Genomic DNA, 24,374 nt, shown 5'->3' on the forward strand with positions numbered 1-24,374 from the left:
CACACGTGAGTGCGTTGTGCATACTGCAAGGGGTCTATTATTAGTTTTAAGTTTAGGTTTGAGTTTTACCTGCATCTGTTCCAGGATGTCTTCTTCATGGATGCTGGTTGCGCTGCAGTGAGCCTGGCTCAGGATAGACAAGATGGCGTCTGTCTCGCTGTTTGTTATCTCAGCAGGGAGGGTGGTCAAGACCTCAGCCTTCTCCTCCTCAGTCAACTGGACTCCGCCCTCAGAACTGAAAAGCCACAATGAGCAAGTAGGTAAAGGAACGTTACAGAATTGGTAAGAAACAAAAATCGTTAAGATCACAGATATGGTTAGGGTAGATATTTTAAAGTAGAAAATAATGATCCACATAAACTTGCCTCGAAATTGCACGGTTTTACTTTTATATTACGACGTAAAAGCAAATTTTTGACTCCATAAAATGGCCGACCGTGTTAGTTTGCGGCGTACAAAGAACACCGTGCAATTTTGAGGCATGTTTGTGAGGATCATTATATTCCACCCTTAAATTATCTATCTATGCATTTCATAACAAACAGTTTCAAACGCTTTTCAAAGACCAACTTGCCGGATCCAAGGCAATGTGTCCCTTTAAATAGCAGTAAGCAGGATAAATGTTATAAATAGGGTATGGGGCCGTTTTGATTAGCAGAACAGCCAGACAGACAAAGAAACAAAACAAACAGACAGACATGCAGACAAAAGGACAGAAGAAAATAAGACAAGACAGCTACTCTTGATAAAAGATAGATCACAGGAAATACATCAAGTTCATAGTTAGCGACAAGATGGCAAAACAGTTCAAGCAGAAGCGATACAAAATAATTATGGGTGCGTTCAATTAGCTTCCCCGTGTCGACCCTGCGGTGAGCCCCTGACAAGATCTAATCCAACGATCACACTCGCCCTCTCGTGGTGACGTCATGCACCTCGAGGCTGCCCCAAGTGACCCATTCCACAAACAGGGCACTTGGGGCTGACCGGGGTGAGCCCCTGGAATGATGTCAAAGCTTTTCAAAAGTTCCGGGGGCAGACCAGGGTCGACCCAGGGAAGCTAATCGAACGCACCCTCTGTGACGAGAATTGAGAAGAGGATGTGATTGAATTACTACTCACCTTGCAACATCCACAGCTTTACGTCCCCATCGATAGCACCATGAAGCCAGAGATGACCAGGCTTTGGTGAGTAACGGTGCTTGCATAGTGGTGAGGTGAAGCAGACGTCCACACACGGCATCGGTATCAATGATGGCGGGACTACTACCAACAACTAAACACACACACACACATGAATAAAATCAATTTAAAAATGATTTCGGAAAAATGAAATTAGCTGTTAACAAACTGCTTACCAACCAAAAGGATCTATTGTAAGAATGCCAAGAAGAGTCTTTCTCGAAAGTATTATCAGTCAAAGGTTTTGGTGTAGAATATTGTACAAAAATTATAATTGAAATACTTTTTAACAGTGTGGTTTCTAAATTTTATTGGATCCAAGCACATAGTAGAAGGAATTGCATTCTGCTCTACCAGACCAGCCCGACTCCTAGTGGATGACACACCTGCCTACATCCTTACAATCTGTGAAAGGGGTAACCCTGTTTCAGCTGCCCCAGGAGTAGGTGGCAGTGTGCCCTTGGTGACAGGCCAAATCAGTTGAGCATAGCCCTTACCTTTAAAACAGTCAGGCAATATAGTTATAATCTGGACTTGTAAGCTGATTTCCTTAAATGCTTTTTACTGCTTTTAAAAAAAAATGGGTCGTTCTTTTTCAAAAAGGAATAAAAAAAACCTTTGCAAAGTTTCTCACGAAATAGAGAAATAGATGTGGATTTTACAGTACTATGCTCTCTAGTGTCTCTTTATCCCCCCCCAAAAAAAAAACCCAGCCAACACGGAAACTAGTTTGTGATTTGCCACTTAACCTAAACAAATTAAAAAGTGTCTGAATTTGTCTGAAACTTTCTGTCACTAAAACAAATACTTTTCCTAACAATTTGACAGATGAAATTACAAGTTTTTTTATTAGTGTTGAAAAAAAAAAAAAAGTTATAAAGTTATAATATTACCTTCCTGTCGTGACACATCAACTGATTCTCCCAATCCAAGGCCAAGTCCCTCTCCAGCCCCAACATGCTCTATATCCAACAAGATGGAGACATTCTTAGCCAGCTTGGAAACCTCTCCAGAGTCTACCCTCAACGCCATCTTAAGATGCGGCAGTGCGTTCCGATGATCCGCCGTGAACCACTTGACAAAGCTCAGCAGGGAGCGGGCGCTGGTGTCTCTGATCTCCACGTCGCCCTCGAGGACCAGGTTGGTGTTGATGAGCGTTGCGTATTTGACGCTGCTCGTCGACAGGACGTCCCACGCCTCCAGGTGGCACCCCATGGCATGGAGGAGCTTGGCACTCTCACGGATCACCTTCTGCATCTCGGACGACGTTTTGTCATGGTGGCCGACCGAAGCCAGGGCTGTCAGAAGTGGCTGTGCGGACTTCTTCATGCGGTTTTGAATCTCAAGTCCCATGGATGCCGCGGTGGACGATGCAGAGTTGTCCACCGATGGGGCTAGCAGGTCCAGGTACTCAAGGAGGCGATGCTGGGCGTACTTATGGTTGCCCTGTTTCCGAGCTAGCTGCACGGTGGCAAGTTGGACCCTCGAGAGGTGGGCTGCTATCTCAGAGGCCATACCTGAAAATTAAAACAGTCACTTGTCATAAGCTAGAAACTTTAGAGTTTAACTGCAACTCTTGCGACCCATCTTAGTCCTGGTACCTCAATGTTAAAGGGTCTATGTACTTTTTTCTAACACAAAATGCAATGTCCAAAGAATACATTAAACTTCCCTTCCCTTAAAATGTTATCTACTGAGGTGCTGTAGTGTTTGAGAAATGAGTAAAACAAGTCACAAAATAATTTCCGTCTCAGTGAGACGAAAACAATACTTAATAAACTCCTCATTTGAAATGTTTGGAGGATTTGGGACAGTAGAGGTTTGATAAAAAACCTTCCAAAAGAATATGAAGTACATACCAGCGCAGTTTGAATTGTCTTGACTAAGTCCATACTGGTAGGTCGTGACCTTTGACACTTGACCTACACTACTGATGTCATGCTGGGAGGCTTCGAACCTCAGCCCTTCAGAAATGGGTATCAGGCAGTCCTAGGGGTAAAAAAATGTAAATAACTGCGTTAACAGGTTCGCTTTGGAGGATGCAATAACACACAGCGGAGGGTTTATAAACTGGGGTTCTATTTGTTTACAAAACGCAGAGACTTACACCTGGTTCAGACAGGCGCTCCAGAGTCGTGCCAAACCAAATAGATTAGAAGCCACTCTGGGTTGACCCAATTAAACCAAATAGATTAGCAGCCACTCTGGGTCGACCCAATTAAACCAAATAGATTAGAAGCCACTCTGGGTCGACCCAATTAAACCAAATAGATTAGAAGCCACTCTGGGTTGACCTAATTAAACCAAATAGATTAGAAGCCACTCTGGGTCGACCCAATTAAACCAAATAGATTAGAAGCCACTCTGGGTCGACCCAATTAAACCAAATAGATTAGGAGCAACTCTGGGTCCACCAAATTAAACCAAATAGATTAGAAGCGACTCTGGGTCGCCCCAATTAAATTTTGGTTTTTTACATGTGAACTTAATATAACATTTACATTAGGTTCGGCTCATGACAAGATCGACGGCTGAAACCAAGGCGCTCAAGAGTCGTTCCGACCGACTGCAACAGTCGATCTTTGTACGTCTACCGCGTCCAGTCGCTCCTAACTGTTTCAGACGTCAAACTTTTCATGTACTTAATTCAGAATTTGGTTCGGCGCGACTCTGGAGCACCTGTCTGAACGGGCGTTATATCGCTATCTACTGGAAGACAAGGAGGGGAGGGGAGTCTCTACATGGGTCACTTAAAATTCATACTACAACATCATCTTTGTTAAATGTAATGTCATCTAAACCTTTCAGATCACTCCAAGGCCTCAAGTTTGTTTATACTACTGGGTTATTTAATGGGGTGTCGTGGTCGAGCAGAGAACTCAAGCTCTGGTGTTTCTGTTCAGCAGCCAAAATTCAGAAAAACGCGAGGTCGAAACAAATCCGTGCGTCAAAGAAATTGTGACGTCATCGGCACTTTTTGATATGGAAAAGAGCGCCCTCATTTGGCCAAAGCTGGAGAACTGTGCACAAACCCTATTGGGAAATTGCGCCAATGACGTCAAGAGGTCATTGCATACTATTATCATAGATAAGCAGTTTTTGACTCTCGGCTGAAAATGTCGTGCGGAGCGGTGCATTTTTGACTTAAATTATTCATTACTACATGCAAATGTTAAGCGTAAAAGTGTTATTAAACGTTATCTACGATGTCTATTTGACCCAAAAAGGGTATTAGTTAAAATATTGAGATTATCCTGTAGCCCATGTTTAAAGATGCTATGTCAGATTTTTGGCCGATTTGACCCAAAAATTTTGATTTAAAATTCAATGGGTATTTTGAAGGGGGTCGAGAAAGTTACAAGCTTTCATTTGAGCTATTGCTCGAAAAGGTCCGGCAATTATTAGTAGCAGTGAAATAAAGTGCTCAAAATAAGTTTTTGTCGGGATCCCAACAATATATCATGTGACCAATTCTTATGTGTTTTATAAGAAATGTTTAAATTTTTGTCATGGTTCCTGACCATTAAAAGTAAAAGTTAAACTTTTTTTGTTAGAGCGGTTGATACTCTTTGAAATACCATTCACTCAAAACAATCTATTTTTTTATGTTTGGGGCCAAAAATCTGACATAGCATCTTTAACATCCGACTCTCAACTAACCTGCATGTATCCATGGATGGTATGAAGCACTGCCCTGGCTCTTTGCATGAGCATAGCGCAGCCAGACGGTGTGTGCGATGGCCAATCCTGCCAGGACAGTGCCAGGCTACCCTCTGCCATCTGATGAGCTTGTTCTAGGATTTTAATCAACGCAGACCTACGATCCAAAAAAAAAAAGCATAGCATTTGTAAGCTGCAGTTTTTAATAATATTGTATTCTTATATAGCGCAAGTATCTACCAAACAAGGTACTGAAGGCACTGAGTATATACAAACTTTCAGAAAGATAGGTTATTGCAGTGATGAATTCTGAGACCCGATTATGTAGGGCCCTTATAATGGTTTACAAGGTGCTAGGAGGCATACAGCAGCCACAGCCAGGAACACCGGGGCGAACCCCTTCTCTTTTCGGTAAGTGCACTGGGTTCTTTTATATGCGTTACACAAAATATGGGTCCAAAATCTGTCACATGGCGTAGTGTGAGTGTGTCAACACAGGCCACACATTTCCAACACTCTTATAAAGTGGATCCATTCCAGCCATCTGTTTATTGTATCAGGCTGTAACATTGATGTCTGAGTAGCTCAAAGGAACACGTTGCCTTGGATCGGACGAGTTGGTCTATAAAAAGTGTTTGAAATGCATATGGTTAGAAAGATGTTTTAAAAGTAGAATATAATGATCCACACAAGTATCACTCAAAATTGCACGGTTTTCCTTTTGCGTCGCGAACTAACACGGTCGGCCATTTATGGGAGTCAAAAATTTGACTCCCATAAATGGCCGACCGTGTTAGTCGACGAGTTAAAAAGATTCTGAGGCATATTTGTGTAGATCATTGTATTCTGCTTTAACATCTTTCTACCCACATGCATTTCACAACAAATGGTTTCAAACGCTTTTCAAAGACCAACTCCACCGATCCAAGGCAACATGTTCCTTTAAGAGTTACTAGCACTCCCCCAACTCCCCACCCCTCCCACACCACAATAAAAGCCACTTTAACCAGAAGACAAGTTGGTGTACCTTTCAGTAGGCCCCACTCAGTAAAGGGTTTATAATAATCTTGTACCGATTTTCTGAGGGCAAAACAACTGGAAATTAGATTATGCTAACTCATTTGTTTTCTCAGGTGTCCGGATTTTTAATGAACAATTGGAACGTTGATTCTTTCATGCAATAATACAGAGATCGTCATGGGTTTTATTTTTTATATACTAGATTTTCTATAATATTTTATAATCTTTTTATAATGCAGCTTTTCATGTAATATATATATATATATTTGTATAGACTTTTGTGGCTTGTTGTGTTTTTTGTCTGTTTTTGTGGTAGATCATAATTTTATGTAAATTTTGTAAATTTGTTGTACAAACATGATAAAAGGCCGAAATGAATTTGCCATCGTGGATAATAAAGTGAATTGAAACTGAAATTAAAATTGAAACTAAAGTATGGATGAATGTCATGAAAAAATTTCTCACATTTCAGGGTGCTGGCACGAGACATCCTTATTGAAGGCAGCCATCATAGTGTTGATGCATCCCGATACGTGGTAGTGGGTCAACCCTCTCACTAACTCCAGCTCTCCTCTCAGTAGTACGGCCTCCGGACTCTGGATCATCTCTGGAGTCATAGAGATGTCATCAAGATCACTGGAGTCCGGGGACAGACCTGGCACAAGATCCAAGTGGTTGGTGATGGCGGTGAAATCCCGGTCGTCAAAATGGCTTAGCGCTCTGGGGGAAAACAACAATTATTCATTTGAAAAAATAAATTGTATTTAAAAGAAAAGTATACCAATATATATTTGGTTTGCGTTAACATCATGTGTGTATCTACTTGCCAGGTAGAGTTTGTTCTTAGAGAAATGTCTTTCTATATTCTTCTACCGCGAAGTAGATTTATCGGATGTTCGGGAGACGTCTCAGTTCGGAAAAGAACTGTCCTGCTTTTTAACTAATACTAATAATAATAACAAATTCTTATATAGCGCATTTCACAATAACCGTATCAATGCTCTTTACATTAGTGCCCTGGTCATGGGGCCAATAACATCCCTGTAATGTTTCTTAGCTCCCTGGGGAGTATACAGCCCTGAGCTGCCTGTAAGGCGCTTGTGGCTTTTTCATACACAATATCAACCTCTACCCTCGCAGGTACCCATTTATACCCCTGGGTGAAGAGAAGCAATTATAGTAAAGTATCTTGCTCAAGGACACAAGTGTCATGACCGAGATTCGAACCCACACTCCGGTGACTGCACCAGAACTTGAATTCGATGCTCTTAACCACCTGGCCATGACACTTTACCCGGGCGGAAGGTATGGCAAATTGGCTGTGACTACTACTTTAGCTAACAGGACTATAATTAACCCCCCTATTTTGTTATTTGGGAAGTAGGTCTTGTTGTTTATTTGATGTCATGCTCTTGGGAAAAACAAAAATATTTCCTTTGAGAACAAAAACGTCTTTATATGGAAAGTATACCTTTGGTTAAAACCAAAATTGTTTGTTACTGTTTGATTGTTTCAATCCTATGTATAAATGCCAACTATTGACATTATGGGCTGCGTTTACATTCCAAAGTGCTTCAATTTATATTAAAAAAATCTGTTTCCTAAGTCATGTAAGTTTAATTCAAAATCCTATAATTAACTTTTTCATTTTTTGGTTTTGTGGATTAGGGCCCAATTTCATAGCGCTCCTTAAAGACACTGGACACTATTGGTAAGGTTCAAAGACCAGTCTTCTCACTTGTAGTATCTCAACATATGCATAAAATAACAAGCTTGTGAAAATGTGAGCTCAATTGGTCGTCGAAGTTGCAGGATAATAATGAAAGAAAAAACACCCTTGTCACACAAAGCTGTGTGCTTTCAGGTGCTCAGATGAAATAAAATCAGTGGACAATTTCTTTTTGCTCGAAAACTACATCACTTTATAGGGAGCCATTTCTCAGAATGGTTTATACTATCAATCTCTCCCCATTACTCGTTACCAAATAAGGTTTTATGCTAATAATTATTTTGAGTAATTACCTATAGTGTCGACTGCATTAAGCAGAAAAGATTGCTAAACAATTTCCCATTCAGCAGGAATTGGGCATCATTTGTAGTGTTTAGCGTTTTCTTAAATTTGACCCCCAAGTCTGTAATGCTGGACGTAAAACTGATGTCAAGATGTTAGAAAAAATTAAAGGAATAGTGTCTTACTTGATTACATTGATGTCCTGGCCCAGTACTACATGCTTCTGCAGGGCATCAGGAACCATAACCCGTAATTCTACTAGGGCTTCCTGCCACTTTAAGGCTGATTTCCAATCAGACACGGAAACGTATGACTGCGTCACCTGGAAGTAAACAAAAATGATAAAATAACATATTACAGAATGTCAATCACAAAGTTTTATCGCGACAAATAAAGTGTGGACCACATAATGTTGGGACTTACAGACATCCACACAGTCTTTTTTTACAGTGGTAAAAAGTCCTAAAAAATAATACCATCCAGAGGCAGGGTAAATGTTTTTTAATAGTGTCGGGAAATGGTTGAAGGGAAACATTACCTTCAAATCCCTGAAACAGCGTGCCCCTTTAAGTTAATGTGAACATAAACCTTAAAATGTCAATATTTTCGCTACCTGGTTCACAAGAAACTCGACAACTCTTGGGCTCTGGGTCACCACTTGAGGTGTTGTCTCAGAGTTTCTGGTCAACACCTTCGTTGGAGGTTGTTGACCCTCAGTGGCCTTTGACCTTGGGCTGCCAGGGCAAGGATCCGTGGAGGGAGTGGTCTTTGGGAGATGGGCGTAGCGTGGGATCTCGTCTAGTTGCAGGTACTTCTTGATGGCTAGGAGGGTTTCATTGATACAGGCTTCATGTCTGTTGAACAAGACAAAAAATCAGATGAGACGAATGATCCAAACGATCATGTGGAAGTGTCGTGGCCGAGCGGTTATAACCGAATTCAAACTTTTGTGTTTCTGATCAGCAGAGTGTGGGTTTGAATCCCCAGCCGTGTCCTTAAGCAAGACACTTAACCGTTGCTTCGTCCTTCGGATGGGACATAAAGCCATTGGTCCCATGTGTTATGTAACGCATGTAAAAGAACCCAGGGCACTTATCCAAAAGAGAAGGGGTTCGCCCCGGTGTTCCTGGCTATGGCTGCTGTACGCACCGTAGCCAGAATACCATACACTTACGATTGCTGTGACTGGTTTCAAAGTCATCTCTTGCTAACCAAGAAATTTGCTAAGCAGAATTTTTCGCGTAACGGCTTCATGAAATTTGGCCCTGGCTTGGAAACACTCCAGGGCCCAACTTCATAAAGCTGTTTAGCAGAAAATACTGCTGGACAAATTTCTCTCCTAAACACAAACATGAGTGGGGCACAAGTCACAACAGTGTAAACTTTATGGTAACCTGTTTTTGCTAAGCAAGATTGTCATGTACTTAGCAGGTTTTTGTGCTTACAGGCTTTATGAAATTGGTTCCTGGGCCTGCTTAAGCAAAAAATGAGCTTTAATACGTTACTGCTCAAAACTTCATGGCAAATACATTGCTTGAAACTGGTTTTTGGCTGCTGTTAACTTGGCATAACAATTGAGAGGATTCTTGACCGGTAATCTGATTTTACTAAGCAAGGTTTCTTTTGCCTAAAGGCAGTGGACACTATTGGTAATTACTCAAAATAGTTATTAGCATAAAACCTTACTTGGTAACGAGTAATGGGAAGAGGTTGGTAGTATAAAACATTGTAAGAAACGGCTCCCTCTGAAGTAACTTAGTTTTTGAGAAAGAAGTAATTTTCCACAAATTTGATTTCGGGACCTCAGAATTAGAATTCGAGGTCTTGAAATCAAGCAATTGGGCCCTGGTATTTACCTGCCATCCGCAGCAGGTAAGCATGCTGTGAGCCAGCCTAGGGACCTGCCTGCTTCCTCCTGTATCCAGTTATGCAGACCTGTGATGGCATGGGGGCAGCGTAGCTTCACTAGGCTCATTAAGACCCTCAGGGATGCATCCTCAAACACCTGACCCTAGTAATAATAATAATAATTACGATAACAATATTTTATTAGTACCATCTCCACTTAATAATAATAATAATAATAATAATAATAATAATAATAATAATAATAATTACCCGTTTTTATATAGCGCTTTTTTACACCCAGAGGGCGTCCCAAAGCGCTTCACATTATTACCCCTGGTCACTGGGCCTTAATCCACTCCTTAAACCATCTCAGCTCCCTGGTGGGGAGTATACAGCCTTGTGCAACATTAATATGCGCTACTCGGCTAAATCAATCACAGGTACCCATTTACCCCTGGGTAGAGAGAAGCAATACAGTTAAGTGTCTTGCTCAGGGACACAAGTGTCACGACCGAGATTCGAACCCACACTCTGCTAAACAGAAGCACCAGAGCTTGAGTTCGGTGCTCTTATCCGCTCGGCCACGACATGACAAGGATTAGGGGTTAAACAAAGACAAATTTACTAGAGCGGCGCTCTGCCAACTGGTGAATCTAGCCCTGTTGGTGGGCTCCCTATTGCCAACATCTTTGTTTGGGGGTTGCCAGTCAGAAGCCATTACACCTGTAACTGCCATGTCAAGGATCCCACCCAAGTTTACGATACAACCTGGGAAATGGTAGCAAGCAGGAAAATTCTAGCAGCAATAGTAACATAATATCAAGACAAATTCTTACAAGAAAAATCTACACAGCAAAATAAATACAATCACATGGTGTTACTGCAAGCCAAACTACTGTTGACACTTCACCATGCAATGCATCAAACCTACTTGGACCTACAGTTTTATGATCCACCTGAAGGTCCCTACAAAATCAACACCAAAAAAATGTAATCTATATTAAAGACACTGGACACTATTGGTAATTGTCAACGACCAGTCTTATCACTTGCTGTATCTCAACATATGCATAAAATAACAAACCTGTGAAAATTTGAGCTCAATCGGTCATGGAAGTTGCGAGATAACAATGAAAGAATAAACACCCTTGTCACACGAAGTTGTGTGCTTTCAGATGCTTGATTTCGAGACCTCAAATTCTAAATCTGAGGGCTCGAAATCAAATTCGTGGAAAGTTACTTCTTTCTCGAAAACTACATCACTTCAGAGGGAGCTGTTTCTCACAATGTTTTATACTATCAACAGCTCCCCATTACTCATTACCAAGTAAGGTTTTATGCTAATAATTATTTTGAGTAATTACCAATAGTGTCCACTGCCTTTAACTATTTTTTACAAATGACCTCTAGTAGAGAATTACAAACTTACGGTTGTGTTGTTCTTGACTGTGAGGTCACTGAGCATGATCAGACCATGTCTGAGAGCGATGGCGTGCTGACCGCAGTTGACTGCAGCGGCTACAGCAAGACGGCGTATGTTACGCAGCCAGTCCTGACACGTACCACGGTTTGTCCGGAAGAATGTCCTCACCGCCTATAAAACGAGAAACCAAAAGTTTTTATTGTCCTTTCTCTGGATTTTGTTAAAACGAGGGCGTCGGGGATAGGACTCTTGAGGGCACTATTGTGTGTAAAACTCTTAGCTAATTGCCTACCGGCATAGGGAACATTGAACAATGCAATTGTAGTATTCGCTCAACAGATAAGTAGATAATAAGTACATTCTCTTTCCTTTTTTTTCTTCTCCAGAAGACGATCAGAGCATACTGATCGAAACGTCGAGTTTAAACCAACGGTTCTTTTCAGAACCACCTAAACTCATTAGAGATAGTCATTACATGGTGTTACCGCAAACCTTTTCTATATCATATTTCCACCATGCAACGTTTCAAATCCTACTTATTCTCTTTCCTGTTTATGTTATATTCGTCCGTCCATCAGGCACCTAGCCACAAGCCTCGGCTTCTAGATGATGCCTCCATACTTAATTATGTTCCTGACTTGAAACAAAAGAGCTTTTCTTATTGGTTACTCCTTTAAAAATGATTGTTTTGGCTTTGTACTGTTTTGAAATGTTCATGAAGTATGGAATTAAGGAGAAACTATAAATAAATAGTAAACTTGCGGGTACAACTATGTAGAGTATACTGTTCGAAACGTCGAGACCCAATCAGCTCTTTTTAGAGCCTACACTCACCCTAAGAGATGTACAAATGGTTGTACCCGCAAATTTACTATTTATTTATAGTTTTTCCTTATTTCTCTCCACACCATGCAAAGCTTCAAACAATACTTAAGTATGGAAATAAATGTGAGTTTGAATTGAATGTGACATGAGTAAAAAATCACTTCTACATGTATTCTTATCGTTACTTTAAAAACAATTCTTAGTTTTATCGAATACATCTTCATTCACATGAGTTTAAAAAAATTGAACGTTTCCAAAAATGAAGGGTACACTTTGACTCTGTCTTTCCAAGTGCTGTGGGGGAAAAAATCTTCAGAAACCTCAGGTAAGATTTGGAACACTCCCTTTCCAGATGCAATTATGAAATCAGTAATCCATACTTTAGGTGTTGATGAAAGGGGGGGGGGACATCTCAAAACTTGTCCAGCTTTTACTTTCATAACCCTTGGATTTATGTGGAAACTGTGACACCAAAAGTAAACCTTCCCATATGACCAGTGCAGTATCTTAGTTCTGGTGCTAATTCACCGGAGTGTGGGTTCGAATCCCGGTCGTGACACTTGTGTCCTTGAGCAAGACACTTTACTATAATTGCTTCTCTTCACCCAGGGGTATAAATGGGTACCTGCGAGGGTAGAGGTTGGTATTGTGAATGAAAAGCTTTCGGAGCGCCACGGCAGCACGGGGCTGTATACTCCCTAATGGGAGCTGAGAAAGATTAAAGGGATGTTTATTGGCTCAATGACCAGGGGACTAATGTAAAGCGCATTGATACGGTTTATTGTGAAATGCGCTACATGTATATAAGAATTTGTTATTATTATTATCTTGCCTGCCAGACTAGCCAAAGAATGTGCAAGGTCACATGGTCTATACTTAGACTTTATCTTTCCAAGTGTTATGGGGGGAGGGAATCTTCAAGAAATCTCAGGTAATATGGGGACCCACCCTTTCTAGACTTAATTAATAAAATCAGCAATCAATACATACCTTAGGTGTTGATGGCATAGCGATGGCACATCCTTCATATGCATTGTACATGAGCTTCTCTAGATGTTCCAGAAACTGCAGTAGAAGAACTGGTCTCAGCTGATGGAGGGTGTATGCAGGACTCAGTACTAAGGGACAGGAGAACAATCAGACTAGGTTACACCAAGGCAAAATCACAAAAGCCTATGACGTGGTGTTGGGATCACATGGGCAAAATTGTGGCTGGGTGGGTCGAAAAGTTGAAAATTCAGTTTTCAATCAAAAGTAAGATAAAGAAAAAAAAACCAGCGATCTCCAGATAATCTGTCAAGTCTGTGCTATTTTTGAAAATGTTCTGGCTGTTGTTTTATCTGATTAAACTCAAATCAAATCAAGTCCTACCTTTACAGGAAGAGTCTGAAGTGGCGTCTGATTGCAGCTTGGGATCTCGTCCAACCTCCAGAAGAGCAGCTGTGAGGAAAAGAAATGATGCTAAGACAAGTTCGTAGGACGGACACAAATAAATTACTGTGCTCTTTTTCTTTACAGATTGACTCAAAAAAGTGCAATTCTGTGGGGGTTTTTCTTCATCGTTTTGTTTCCACATTTAAAGGAACATTACGGAACTGGTTTTAGCTTACAAAACAGTTGCTGGCAGTGTAAGCACTTTATGTAAACCATCAGATACATAAACTGACAAACCTGTAGAGGTTTGAGATTAGTCGACCATCAGGGTCACAAGAGAATAGTAAAAAACCTATTACAAATTTTGCATTGCAGCGATGCCAAAACAAAAATGAATAAAAACGCTCACTGAGCGATAAACTCCAAACGCGAAATTAAGATTATTTATTTCTCATCAAATATGACATTTCAGACAAAAATATTTCAAGGGATCTTTTCTACTATCATCATCATTAGACCGTGTAAGTTTTATGTAAATCTGTGATCTTTACGGTTTTTGTTTCTTACCAATTCTGTAACGTTCCTTTAAGCTTAAACCTGAGTATTATAAACTAAAACGTTTACATAAAGATTTTAATTTGAACAAAGACAAATTGACCAGAGCAAATATATTGACAAATATCAACAAAAATCAGCACGCCAAAATGGTTGCCACTGTAAATGTAGAGTGGACTTGGATTCACTTGAGCGCGCCATTACAATACTGTAATGGTTTAAATCCATTAATTGTGGTTTTTTTCCCCTCACCTTCAATGGCTCTGAACGTCTCTTGAGGTTTACCGATGGGCGTTCTGAGCTTCACCAAGACGCAGAACTGAGCTGCTTCCCACGTAGCCCAGAACCACTGCAGACCATTGTTGCCATCGATCTGATTCACACAAATAAAACAAACTTGAGATTACTTAATTCAATTTAAAATTATTTATTCAGTAATTGCTAAACATACACATTGGTAAGTTATTAATAATATCAACAAATTCTTATATAGCGCATTTCACAATAACCGTATCAATGCGCTTTACATTAGTGTCCTGGTCATTGGGCCAATAGCATCCCTTTATTCTTTCTCAGCTCCCTTGGGAGTATACAACCTGGGCAACAGTTTATATCGCTCCAAAGGCTTTTTCATTCACAATATCAACCTCTACCCTCGCAGGTACTCATTTATACCCCTGGGTGTAGGGAAGCAATTATAGTGAAGTGTCTTGCTCAAGGACACAAGTGTCATGACCGGGATTGGAACCCAAACTCAAGTGACTTAACCACCAGAATATGAATTTGATGCTCTTAACCGTGACGACCTATGACATATTCGTAAATACCAAAGACCTGTTTCTCTATTCCTATTGGTGGAGAGCACGTCACATGTGGGTGTCTAAACGTGTGATATAAACATTGCTAGAAGTTTTTCAACATAGCCATGAGGTGCAAGCTTAAAGGGTGGCTGCAGTTTTTTTCTTCTTCATTTAAACGATTAAACATGACTTTTTAAACCTGTAATATTTGTTTCTATTTTTTATTAAATGCGCAAGTATTTTAAAAATGGTTTTCAAGAGATTAGGGGAACCCACCCCGCCCCTAAAAGGGAGCCTTCATTTGCATAAACGTGACGTCATGTCGGTAACCCGAGCCGTCGGGTCCCCTGGCTGTGTGCATATAGAGACGTGTGCACTGTGTGGCCTGGTTCCTAGGCGCGTGTAGTTAGGGACAAGACTCTTTTTGCCGACGATATGTTTGAATTCCCGACGTGACGTCGATGGTAGGGGGGGGCGGTAACAATCCACAAAAGGGGGGCATGAATTATTCGCTAATTACGCAAGTCAGATATGTCGGGAATAAACAAAACACATTTTATTGATGTTCAATACATATATCCGAAATAAATGACAGCAAAATTAACGGTTTTATTTGAATTCACTGCAGCATCCCTTTAACACATACACGTAGCGCTACTTAATGCATAATGCAATAAATATACAGATAATTAATGTACACCAATTATTAGTGCGCAGGCGCATTACCAGGTTTTAAACAAATGTTTAAGACCTTGTACCACACTTATATTCCCTTATTAGATAACACCCAAGTTGATCCTTTTCATTTGATTGGAGGATTGGAGATCCACACAGCAATTGCCTTGGTGCCTTGTGCTTTTGCTGTGGTGCCCTTCGCAGAGTTCCAATAAAAAAAGAAAAGAAGGTTACTCGTATAAAATTGCTGTACCCCCTTCGAGAACGAAATTCAAGGCCTATATCAATACTTACAAAATCAGGCAGTGTGATCTCTCCCTTGACGTCCGCTGTTTTGATTGGACGCTGGCATGTGTGGTAAAGCTTCTCCAGCCAATCAGCATTGCTGTAAGGTTTTAAAGAGGTCACAAGGTCAGTCAAACGAAATTTGACAAATACCGAGATATAGTTCCTACTTACACATATTGTCCGACACATTTATCTACTTAGCAGAAATGAGCAGGAAGCCAGTTGAAAACAAAGTACATCATACAACAGTTTAGTTGGAACACATTTTTTTTTCAGCCGCCCCAATTCTAGTCTTTGTGAGACCAGCGATTAGCTTGGCAAGATTCTAACCCACCACCTTATTATTGCAAGTCATGATTGCAAGTCCTGCAGTCTAACCCCTGGACAACCCTGACATAGTCTCAAATAATAATAATAATAATAATAATAATAATATCAAAGTCTTATATAGCGCAAGTATATACCAAACAAGGTACTCAAGGCGCTGAGTATATACAAACTTTCAGAAAGATAGGTTATTGCAGTGATGAATTCTGAGACCCAATTATTTAGCACCTTATAAGGGTTTACTAGGTGCTACAACGCATAGTGCACTGGGTTCTTTTACATGCGCAACACAACACATGGGACGTCCCATCCGAAGGACGAAGCAATGGTTAAGTGTATTGTTTAAGAACACAAGTGTCATGGCTGGAAATTCGAACCCACACTCTGCTAATCAGAAATAACAGAGTTTGAAGTCGGTGCTCTTAACCGTTGGGCCACGCCACTTCCATGAGTTTCATTGAAAACTTAAAAATGTAAAAAATAAATTCACTCCTCAAAAATAAACAACATTTCATACACACCTAGAAAGCCAGATTTGTAAGTATAAATGAACTGCCAATTTTGTTTTTTTTTGCCAAATCACAGGCTCGTTTTATTACCTTGGTGCCTCTCCTAGTAGAATGAAGGAGATAACAGTGCGAAAATCTTGAGAGTGGAATGTCCCCATGGGTGTCTTACTGATGTGGCTACGTCTGGCTAGCCTGAAGGCCTGCACACCCTGAGGGTCCTCCTCAGAGAAGGTGACTGTGGCTTGCTTCCGCTCACTTAGACGCTTGGCTTGGGTCAGGGGGGATGCATCACTCCTAGAATATCAAGAAATAGCAGAAAGAAGTTCATGTATATTTGAGTATTGTTTCAAGCTTTGCATGGTTTGGATGAATAAGAAGAAACTATAAATATAAATTTGGTTTGTGGTAACACCGTGTGTGTATCTACTTGCCAAGTAGAGTATGTTCTTAGAGAACTGTCTTGCTTTATTCTACTACCGCGTAGTAGATTGTGCGGGGGTTCGGGAGACTTCTCAGTTCTGAAGAGAACTGTCCTGCTTTTTATTTATTACCCGGGCGGATGGTATACAAAGTAGGCTGGGACTACTACTTTAGCTTATAGGATTGTGATTACTGTACTACCGCGGAGTCAGTTCTTAAATTGGTCTCAACGTTTCGACTAGCTTGCTCTAGTCATCGTCAGGAGACTGACTATAAATAAACAGTAAACTTGCGGGTACAACCCTGTGTAATAAGCGTTGAAATAAGCTGGTGTGGTCTCAACGTTTTGAACAGTATACTCTGCTCGTCTTCAGAAGAATGCACCATGTCACTGCTTGTTTATCCAATGAAATCACTGGGTCTTTAAAACCAATACCTGTTTTTAGCCTTGCGGGTAAAAACAGGGGACTAGTCTAAGCACATACCTTACGAGGATGTCACATGGGAGCATGGCTAGTAGAGACGTGTAGGCTTTCCTGATTATCTTATTGGTGTTGAGTAACTTCACTTTGCACATCTCAAGGCACCTGAAGTTCACAACAAAATTAGTTCATTTCAAAAGACAACTAATAATAATTTATATTGCCCCCCTTACATACAAAATGATCAGAGGCGCAGAACACATGTTAAAAAGCACAGAATGGAAGAAAAAGACAAAGAAAAAAGACTAGTCACAAGGCCAGTGCCCAAAAAAAAGTATGGGGATACGTCTGTCCCGCCAACAGAGAACTAATTAATTACTTATTACATAGACCTATCCCTGCTGGCATCAGTAATGTTTTGACCTTTTCAGGAGACAGACCCCTCTAACCCTATCTATGCTAGAGTTCTAAACTAACTGGCAAGGTGACCATAGAAGAAGACACACTAAAAAGGTTTTAAAAAGGTGGGGTTTAAAAAGACAAACACTCTTTCCTCTGATATAATGAATCAGTTACACGTCCACCAACATGAAATCTTTCTAGCTTTATTTCCACCATTATCTTTATATACAATTGAACTCCCAAAGTGGCAGACCCGGGCCGAATTTTATGGCTCTGCTTACCGTAAGCACAGAAGCGGCGCTTACGGAAGCAGGGAATTCTGTGCTTACGGGAAGCGTAATTTCACAGGTTTGTGGCGAACTTTGGCTTCTGCACGTGCGTACTTCACGTTACTAGGCATTCTACGCTAACAAGGCTAGCACAGAAATTCGGCCCTTGCACGTAAGCCGGGAATCGTGATCGTAAGCGCAGAATTCGGCGGTAAGCAGAGCCATGAAATTGGGCCCTGTTCTGGTTGTACAGCTGGGCCCAACTTCATGGCTCTGCTTACCGCCGAATTCTGCGCTTGCGATCACCATTCTCAGCTTAATTTCTGCTCTAGCGGTATAAGTGAAGAATGCCTAGTAATGCATGCGCACCTGCAATAATTCCCTGCTTACCCGTGAAATACGCTTGATGTAAGCGCGGAGTTCCCTGCTTCCGTAAGCTGTAGCAAGTTATTGTATTGTATTCTTGTAGGTGCCTTGGACACTCTATGCTATTATTATTTCTATTTCTATTACCTTTCAATTCACCAATCAACATTGTTCATGTTGTAAACTAAAACCAATTAATTTTCTATTATAAAGGGTCCAGGCTCTGTATGAAGCCCGGTTCATACTTTCTGCGAATGCGAATGCGAAGCGAATTTGATGTGAATTTGACGCCACAACCCTCCTTTCGCAGCGATATTCGCAAGTGAGTTGAGATGAACTCAACTCAGTGCGAATTTCGTTGTGAATTTGTGACGTCAACATTTGTATCGCATTCGCATTCACGGGCAGTATGAACCTGGCTTAAGGCCCGGTCACACAGGCCCCGATAACGAGAACGATAAAAATGCACGCCCTCGATTGGTTGAAATGCTCCACGCAGAATACGCCCACGCTCATTCAACCAATCGAGAGCGTGCATTTTTATCGTTCTCGTTATCGTTCTCGTTATCTGGGCCTGTGTGACTGGGCCTTAAGTCTAGGTTTTTTGGTGCCGTCCTCTTATCACCCTTTGTTCCTTTTCCTTGTATGTTTTATTATTATTTATTGTGATATTTGGAAAGAAAAAAGATAAAAACAAACAAACAAACAAACAAACAAACAAACTATTAAACTTACCCTAGTAAGAAGTCCGTGCATGGCTCCCCGCAGGTAAGTACCAACTGAAGACACTGACATGCCCCCAGGCAGATGTTCAGTTCTTTACTGTGAGCTGCGGAAAAACAAATTACAGTTCATTGTCATGCCGTTTGTTCTAGATTGTTTTTGCAATCAGTTTCCAAACTTGTTGTTGAGTAGACATCTCACATTTAATTGATTAACTCAAAGAAATTGTGTGAACTTCAACAAGAGAGGGCGCACTGTATTGCGAATCACTCATAATGTTTGAGCACACCACCCCGGTTCTTCAAGCATTACACTGGCTCCCTTGAGCAACGCATCATCTTCAAACTCCTTTGTACAACATACCGTTGTATGACAGAGACTTCATCCCCGTTGTACTTGCAGAGGTTTCTCCTGCCGTATAAGCCCGTTCGCCAGCTAAGGTCCAGTGATGCCAACTTGCTTGCCGTTCCACCTTCCAGGTTGAAAACTTATGGGGACAGAAGTTTCTCGGTTGCAGCCCTCTCACCCTTAGATAACAACCTGACATTTCTTCATTCAAATCCAATCTCAAAACTTACCTCTTCAGTCAAGCCTACCATTAATTTTCCCATTGGATATATTAATAGCGCAGTCAATAGTTTTTTCTAGATACCAGCGCTTTATAAGATTTATTTTTATTATTATTGAGGGCTGGTGTTATCGTTGATGACTTACCTAGTGGGAGGAGTGCCTGGATAGCAAGATTGAATGGAGCAGTCACATATAGAATCTTGTAATCTCCTTGTTGAAGGTGCTGTAAGATGCTGTAAAACCACTGCAAGCACAGACGCCTGTGAGTCACAAAGTAAAGATCAGGCATTACTTTCTTAAATAGGTGTTGGCACCCAATTGTTTCAGGGGGGGGGGTAATAAGTACCAATCATTTACTTTGTCCTGGGGCCGAGCGGTCTAGGTCAGTGGACTCAATTTTTCTAATTTACAGAATGTGGGTTCAAATCCTGGCCTGGTCAGTCACGACACTTGTGTCTTTGACCAAGGCACTTAAAAAGACACTTAATCATGATTGCTTTTCTCCACCCAGGAGTACAAATGGTTACTTGGGATGAAAATCTACGATGGGCTGGCATCCTGTCTAGGGGAATAGAAATATTCAAAGTCGTTTAATGCCTATGAAACCGGATACTAAAAAACAGACTTTTCTTTACTTTAATAGGACTTGCAATCAACGGGTTGTGGGTCCAAACCCTACCAAGCTAACCACTGATTTCACAATGACTTGAATAAGTGTTGTTGTCTAGGTACTAAATCACAATTTCTTTGTATTAAAATTAATATTCTTCATCCCCGATGCAAATTTAACATCTATCATATCGTTTGCAGTACCCGCTGCTGAAAAGATAGGATTCCAACTGCCTCTAGCTGCCGGCCAACCTCGGTAGTCTAATTGGTAAGACACTGCTCTAGAATTGCAAGGGTCGTGGGTTCGAATCCCACCCTAGTAATATGCCTGTGATATTTTCTCACAGGACTCGAGAAAGTACTACAGATTATACAGTGCTAACACACATCGGCGTATGGGTAAAAACCAAAAATTACTATTCTTCATCCCGATGCAAATTTAACATCTATTATACACAATTTCTTGATTTGTGCAATTCATAATCCTAGACGTTAAACCAATGTTTATATCCCCTTGTGGGAGTTGGCCCAAAAAAACTCCTGACTGATTGTTGATGCTTACCTGCTATCGTTGGACACGGCAGGGTGGGGCAGTACAGTGCCGAGTAGATTAAGAACTGTACGGAAGTAGCTACTGGTCTTAGAGGAACCCGAGCCGAGGTTGGTTGAGGCGAGACCGAAGCTGCTTGAGATGAAATGGGCGTTGCTATAAGAGAAGAGCATAGATACATGAAAAGTCATTCTAACTCATATTTATCATGATGGACAATCTGCCATTGAGGTTGGTGGGCATGAGACAAAGCAGCAGAGCTTATCAGGTGCCAGACCACTCAAAAGAGAGGTTTCACAAGCGTAGGGATACAGATACAGATACCAATACGTCGACACTTTGTGTGTTCACGCAACGAGTATCCGCGACTATCATATTTTGCATACACATTAGCAACGGATACGGAAGCTCGTACACGTCGCAGAAAAACAGATACTGTTTTGCAGACTTTTAGTTGTATTTTTGTCCCAGATCATAACCATTTCCTACAGAGTTGCTTTCACTGGTAATGTGCTTGATATAGATAGAAAATTGTTTGTCATTTGCAAGCAAAACGAAGAGAAAATGCAGTGTATAAAAAACGGGGTCTCTATCGGTCATGTTTGTCAGAAAAAAACTCATGATGAATGCGAGCGCACTCAAGTGAAACATACCTATAGTTTGCGAAACAAAATCCAACATGCGGCTGACGTGAACGGATACAGTTATCATATCCGTATCTGTATCTCTATCTGCACGCTTGCAAAACCTCTCTATTACTATTTTCTGTGCTTATAGGACCATTCATTGTAAACCACCCACATATACATAATACACAACACAGAGAATACAATTGTCATAAACAATAGTACAGTGTTCTTTTACAAGGAAGAAAAAAACAACAAAGAAAATACATGGAACAATAAACAAAGACAAAATAAACTTAGGTCCAATAGATGACAGCTTTTTATTTCATTTTTGGGCCGACACACAACCATCCATACCAATACCAACAAAGTGAAGCCCGGTTCATACTTCCTGCAAGTGCAAATGCCTCACAAATTTTGAAATCACAAATTATCAACGAACAATTCGGAAGACTAAAAATGTTCTCAACTCTAGCGAAACATCCACACCAAGTACAGAGCTCTGAGCTAAAAAAAAAAACGCTTAGCATTCGCATTCGCAGGAAGTATGAACCAGGCTTTTGGGAAACTAGTAGAAATTGAAAAATTGAATTTGACTATGTTATGATGAACTCAACATTACTACTTTACCTCTCACTATGAGCACACAGAGTATTGAGTAGTGAGTAATGAGTAGCTGGGAAACACTCAGCAATCAGCCAGTGAGTAGCACTCAGGTGCTTGGTCAGAAGCTCAAAGAGACTTGGTGATAACGCCCACATCTACAGGAAACAAGAAAGAGGTCTTTAGATAAGCACATGATTTCTCCTCCCTTGGAGGTAGACGTAAAGCCGTTGGTCTTGTGTTTTGTGTAATGCTCGTAAAAGAACCCAGTGCACTGATCGTAAAGAGAAGGGGTTCGCCCTGGTGTTCCTGGTCTGATCGAAAGCATATTGCGCCACAGCACCTTGTAAAGCATTACATGGTGCTATAAAGGAATAGGTCTCATACTTCAATACGTAGCTACTTGACCTTGCAGGAAATAATACTGAGCGCTTTGATACGCCTCTAGGGTGTGATAAAACGCTACATAAGAACTGAGTATGAATGTTATAATTACATACCACAATAATAGAGCTCTTAGTACTGCCGATCTCAGACAGCGTGCTGAGATCAAACACCACCATGATCTCAGCCTCTTGTACCGTCAGATGACTGTCCTTCAGTGGGTTATCAGGTACAAGCTGGCATCGGGTCTCGGAGCCGGCGTAGGAGAGGAGGGTATCGTAGGCCAGTTCTAGATCAGCTAGGAGGAAGCTGCATGGCGAGAAGAAAATCAGAGAGTTAATTGTTTAAAGGGAAGGTACATGTTTGGTAACTACGCAAAACAAATGTTAACTTAAAAACTGACTTGGTAACAAGCATTGGAGAGCTGCTGATAGTATAAAACATTGTGGCAAACGACTCCCTCTGAAGTAACGTAGTTTTTGAGAAAGAGGTAATATCTCACTAAAATAATAAAGACTTCTAGCTAGAAGTCTTTTATTCTTATCTGAAAGCACACAATTTCGTCCAACATGGGTGTTTTTTCTTTCATCATTTTCTTGCAACTTCGATGACCAATTGAGCCTAAATTTTCACAGGTTTGTTATTTTATTGTTATGATGGGATACACCAAGTGAGAAGACTGGTCTTTGACAATTACCAAACGTGTACCTTCCCTTTAAAGACACTGGACATTATTGGTAATTTTCAAAGACCAGTCTTATCACTTGGTGTTTATAACCGGTTGTTTTCGGATACGCTTAGATGCTTATTACGCGCTTAAATGCGCATCAAATTCAAACTCTGGTGTTTCTGATGAGCAGAGTGTGGGTTCGAATCCCCAGTTGTGACACTTGTGTCCTTAAGCAAGACACTTAACCATTTCTTCGTCCTTCGGATGGGACGTAAAGCCGTTGGTCCCATGTGTTGTGTAACGCATGTAAAAGAACCCAGTGCACTTATCGAAAAGAGAAGGGGTTCGCCCCGGTGTTCCTGGCTGTGGCTGCTGTATGCGCCGAGCACCTTGTAAACCCTTATAAGGTGCTAAATAATTGGGTCTCAGAATTCATCACTGCAATTACCTATCTTTCTGAAAGTTTGTATATACTCAGCGCCTTGAGTACCTTGTTTGGTAGATACGTGCGCTATATAAGACTTCGATAGTATTATTATTATTATAAAATGCAACACACGTACAGAGCTCAAGGATGTTGGAAACGGATAAGTTATACAGAGTTTCATACTTTATTACGCCTTTTACCCAAAAAGGCATTTATGAATGGGAATAAAAGAGTAGTTACTCGTTCTTAAACTGCTGTTTAAAACCTTGCAGGGTCGTGGCCCTGCCGGTTTTAAACGGCTGTTTAAGAACTCGTTGCTACCCTTTTATTCCCTTAGTTAAACATTTACCTATATATTGCCTCTAGCATCGGCACATCTTTAATACACAGAAGCTTCTGGTATACTTTCAGCAACAACGCTAGGACCTAAACAAAAATAAGTTAAAATCATTCAAAGGGAAGGTTTAAGTTTGGTAATCACTCTTTAAATTAATGGCAACAAAAACTTACTTGGACAGACGTACAGCAGTTTTTGATTATAAAAAGCATTTTAAGAATCAATTCACCTCGAAGGAATGTGGTCTTGGAAAAATATATATCAGTTTTTAAGACACAAAATTGTTAAAGGGAAGGTACACGTTTGGTAATTGTCAAAGACCAGTCTTCTCACTTGGTGTATCCCAACATAAGCATAAAATAACAAGCCTGTGAAAATTTGGGCTCAATAGGTCATCGAAGTTGCGAGAAAATGATGAGAGAAACAATACCCTTGTTGAACGAATTTGTGTGCTTTCAGATAGGAATAAAAGACTTCTAGCTTGAAGTCTTTTATTATT

The 24,374-nt window shown here is 40.7% G+C and overlaps 1 protein-coding gene across 1 annotated transcript in view; it reads right to left on the reverse strand.

Annotated features, from left to right (window-relative positions):
- The window catches only part of LOC117292236 (serine/threonine-protein kinase SMG1-like), an 87,245-nt gene that overhangs the window by 44,342 nt on the left and 18,529 nt on the right, over window positions 1–24,374 (reverse strand). Inside the window, exons 14-35 of the mRNA XM_033774212.1 lie at window positions 23,888–23,964; window positions 22,558–22,750; window positions 22,085–22,215; window positions 20,841–20,984; window positions 19,814–19,929; window positions 19,112–19,205; window positions 17,403–17,504; window positions 16,588–16,791; window positions 15,668–15,758; window positions 14,151–14,271; window positions 13,341–13,409; window positions 12,960–13,087; window positions 11,151–11,315; window positions 9,730–9,884; window positions 8,487–8,727; window positions 8,059–8,195; window positions 6,328–6,582; window positions 4,843–4,999; window positions 3,042–3,171; window positions 2,076–2,699; window positions 1,123–1,276; window positions 70–235 (exon numbers count right to left, since the gene is read on the reverse strand). Coding sequence (XP_033630103.1) covers window positions 70–235; window positions 1,123–1,276; window positions 2,076–2,699; window positions 3,042–3,171; window positions 4,843–4,999; window positions 6,328–6,582; window positions 8,059–8,195; window positions 8,487–8,727; window positions 9,730–9,884; window positions 11,151–11,315; window positions 12,960–13,087; window positions 13,341–13,409; window positions 14,151–14,271; window positions 15,668–15,758; window positions 16,588–16,791; window positions 17,403–17,504; window positions 19,112–19,205; window positions 19,814–19,929; window positions 20,841–20,984; window positions 22,085–22,215; window positions 22,558–22,750; window positions 23,888–23,964 — 3,654 coding nt within the window. The remainder of the gene's footprint in view (window positions 1–69; window positions 236–1,122; window positions 1,277–2,075; window positions 2,700–3,041; window positions 3,172–4,842; window positions 5,000–6,327; window positions 6,583–8,058; window positions 8,196–8,486; window positions 8,728–9,729; window positions 9,885–11,150; window positions 11,316–12,959; window positions 13,088–13,340; window positions 13,410–14,150; window positions 14,272–15,667; window positions 15,759–16,587; window positions 16,792–17,402; window positions 17,505–19,111; window positions 19,206–19,813; window positions 19,930–20,840; window positions 20,985–22,084; window positions 22,216–22,557; window positions 22,751–23,887; window positions 23,965–24,374) is intronic.

The sequence above is a fragment of the Asterias rubens genome, chromosome 7 (assembly GCF_902459465.1).
Source record: "Asterias rubens chromosome 7, eAstRub1.3, whole genome shotgun sequence".
Lineage (NCBI taxonomy): Eukaryota > Metazoa > Echinodermata > Asteroidea > Forcipulatida > Asteriidae > Asterias > Asterias rubens.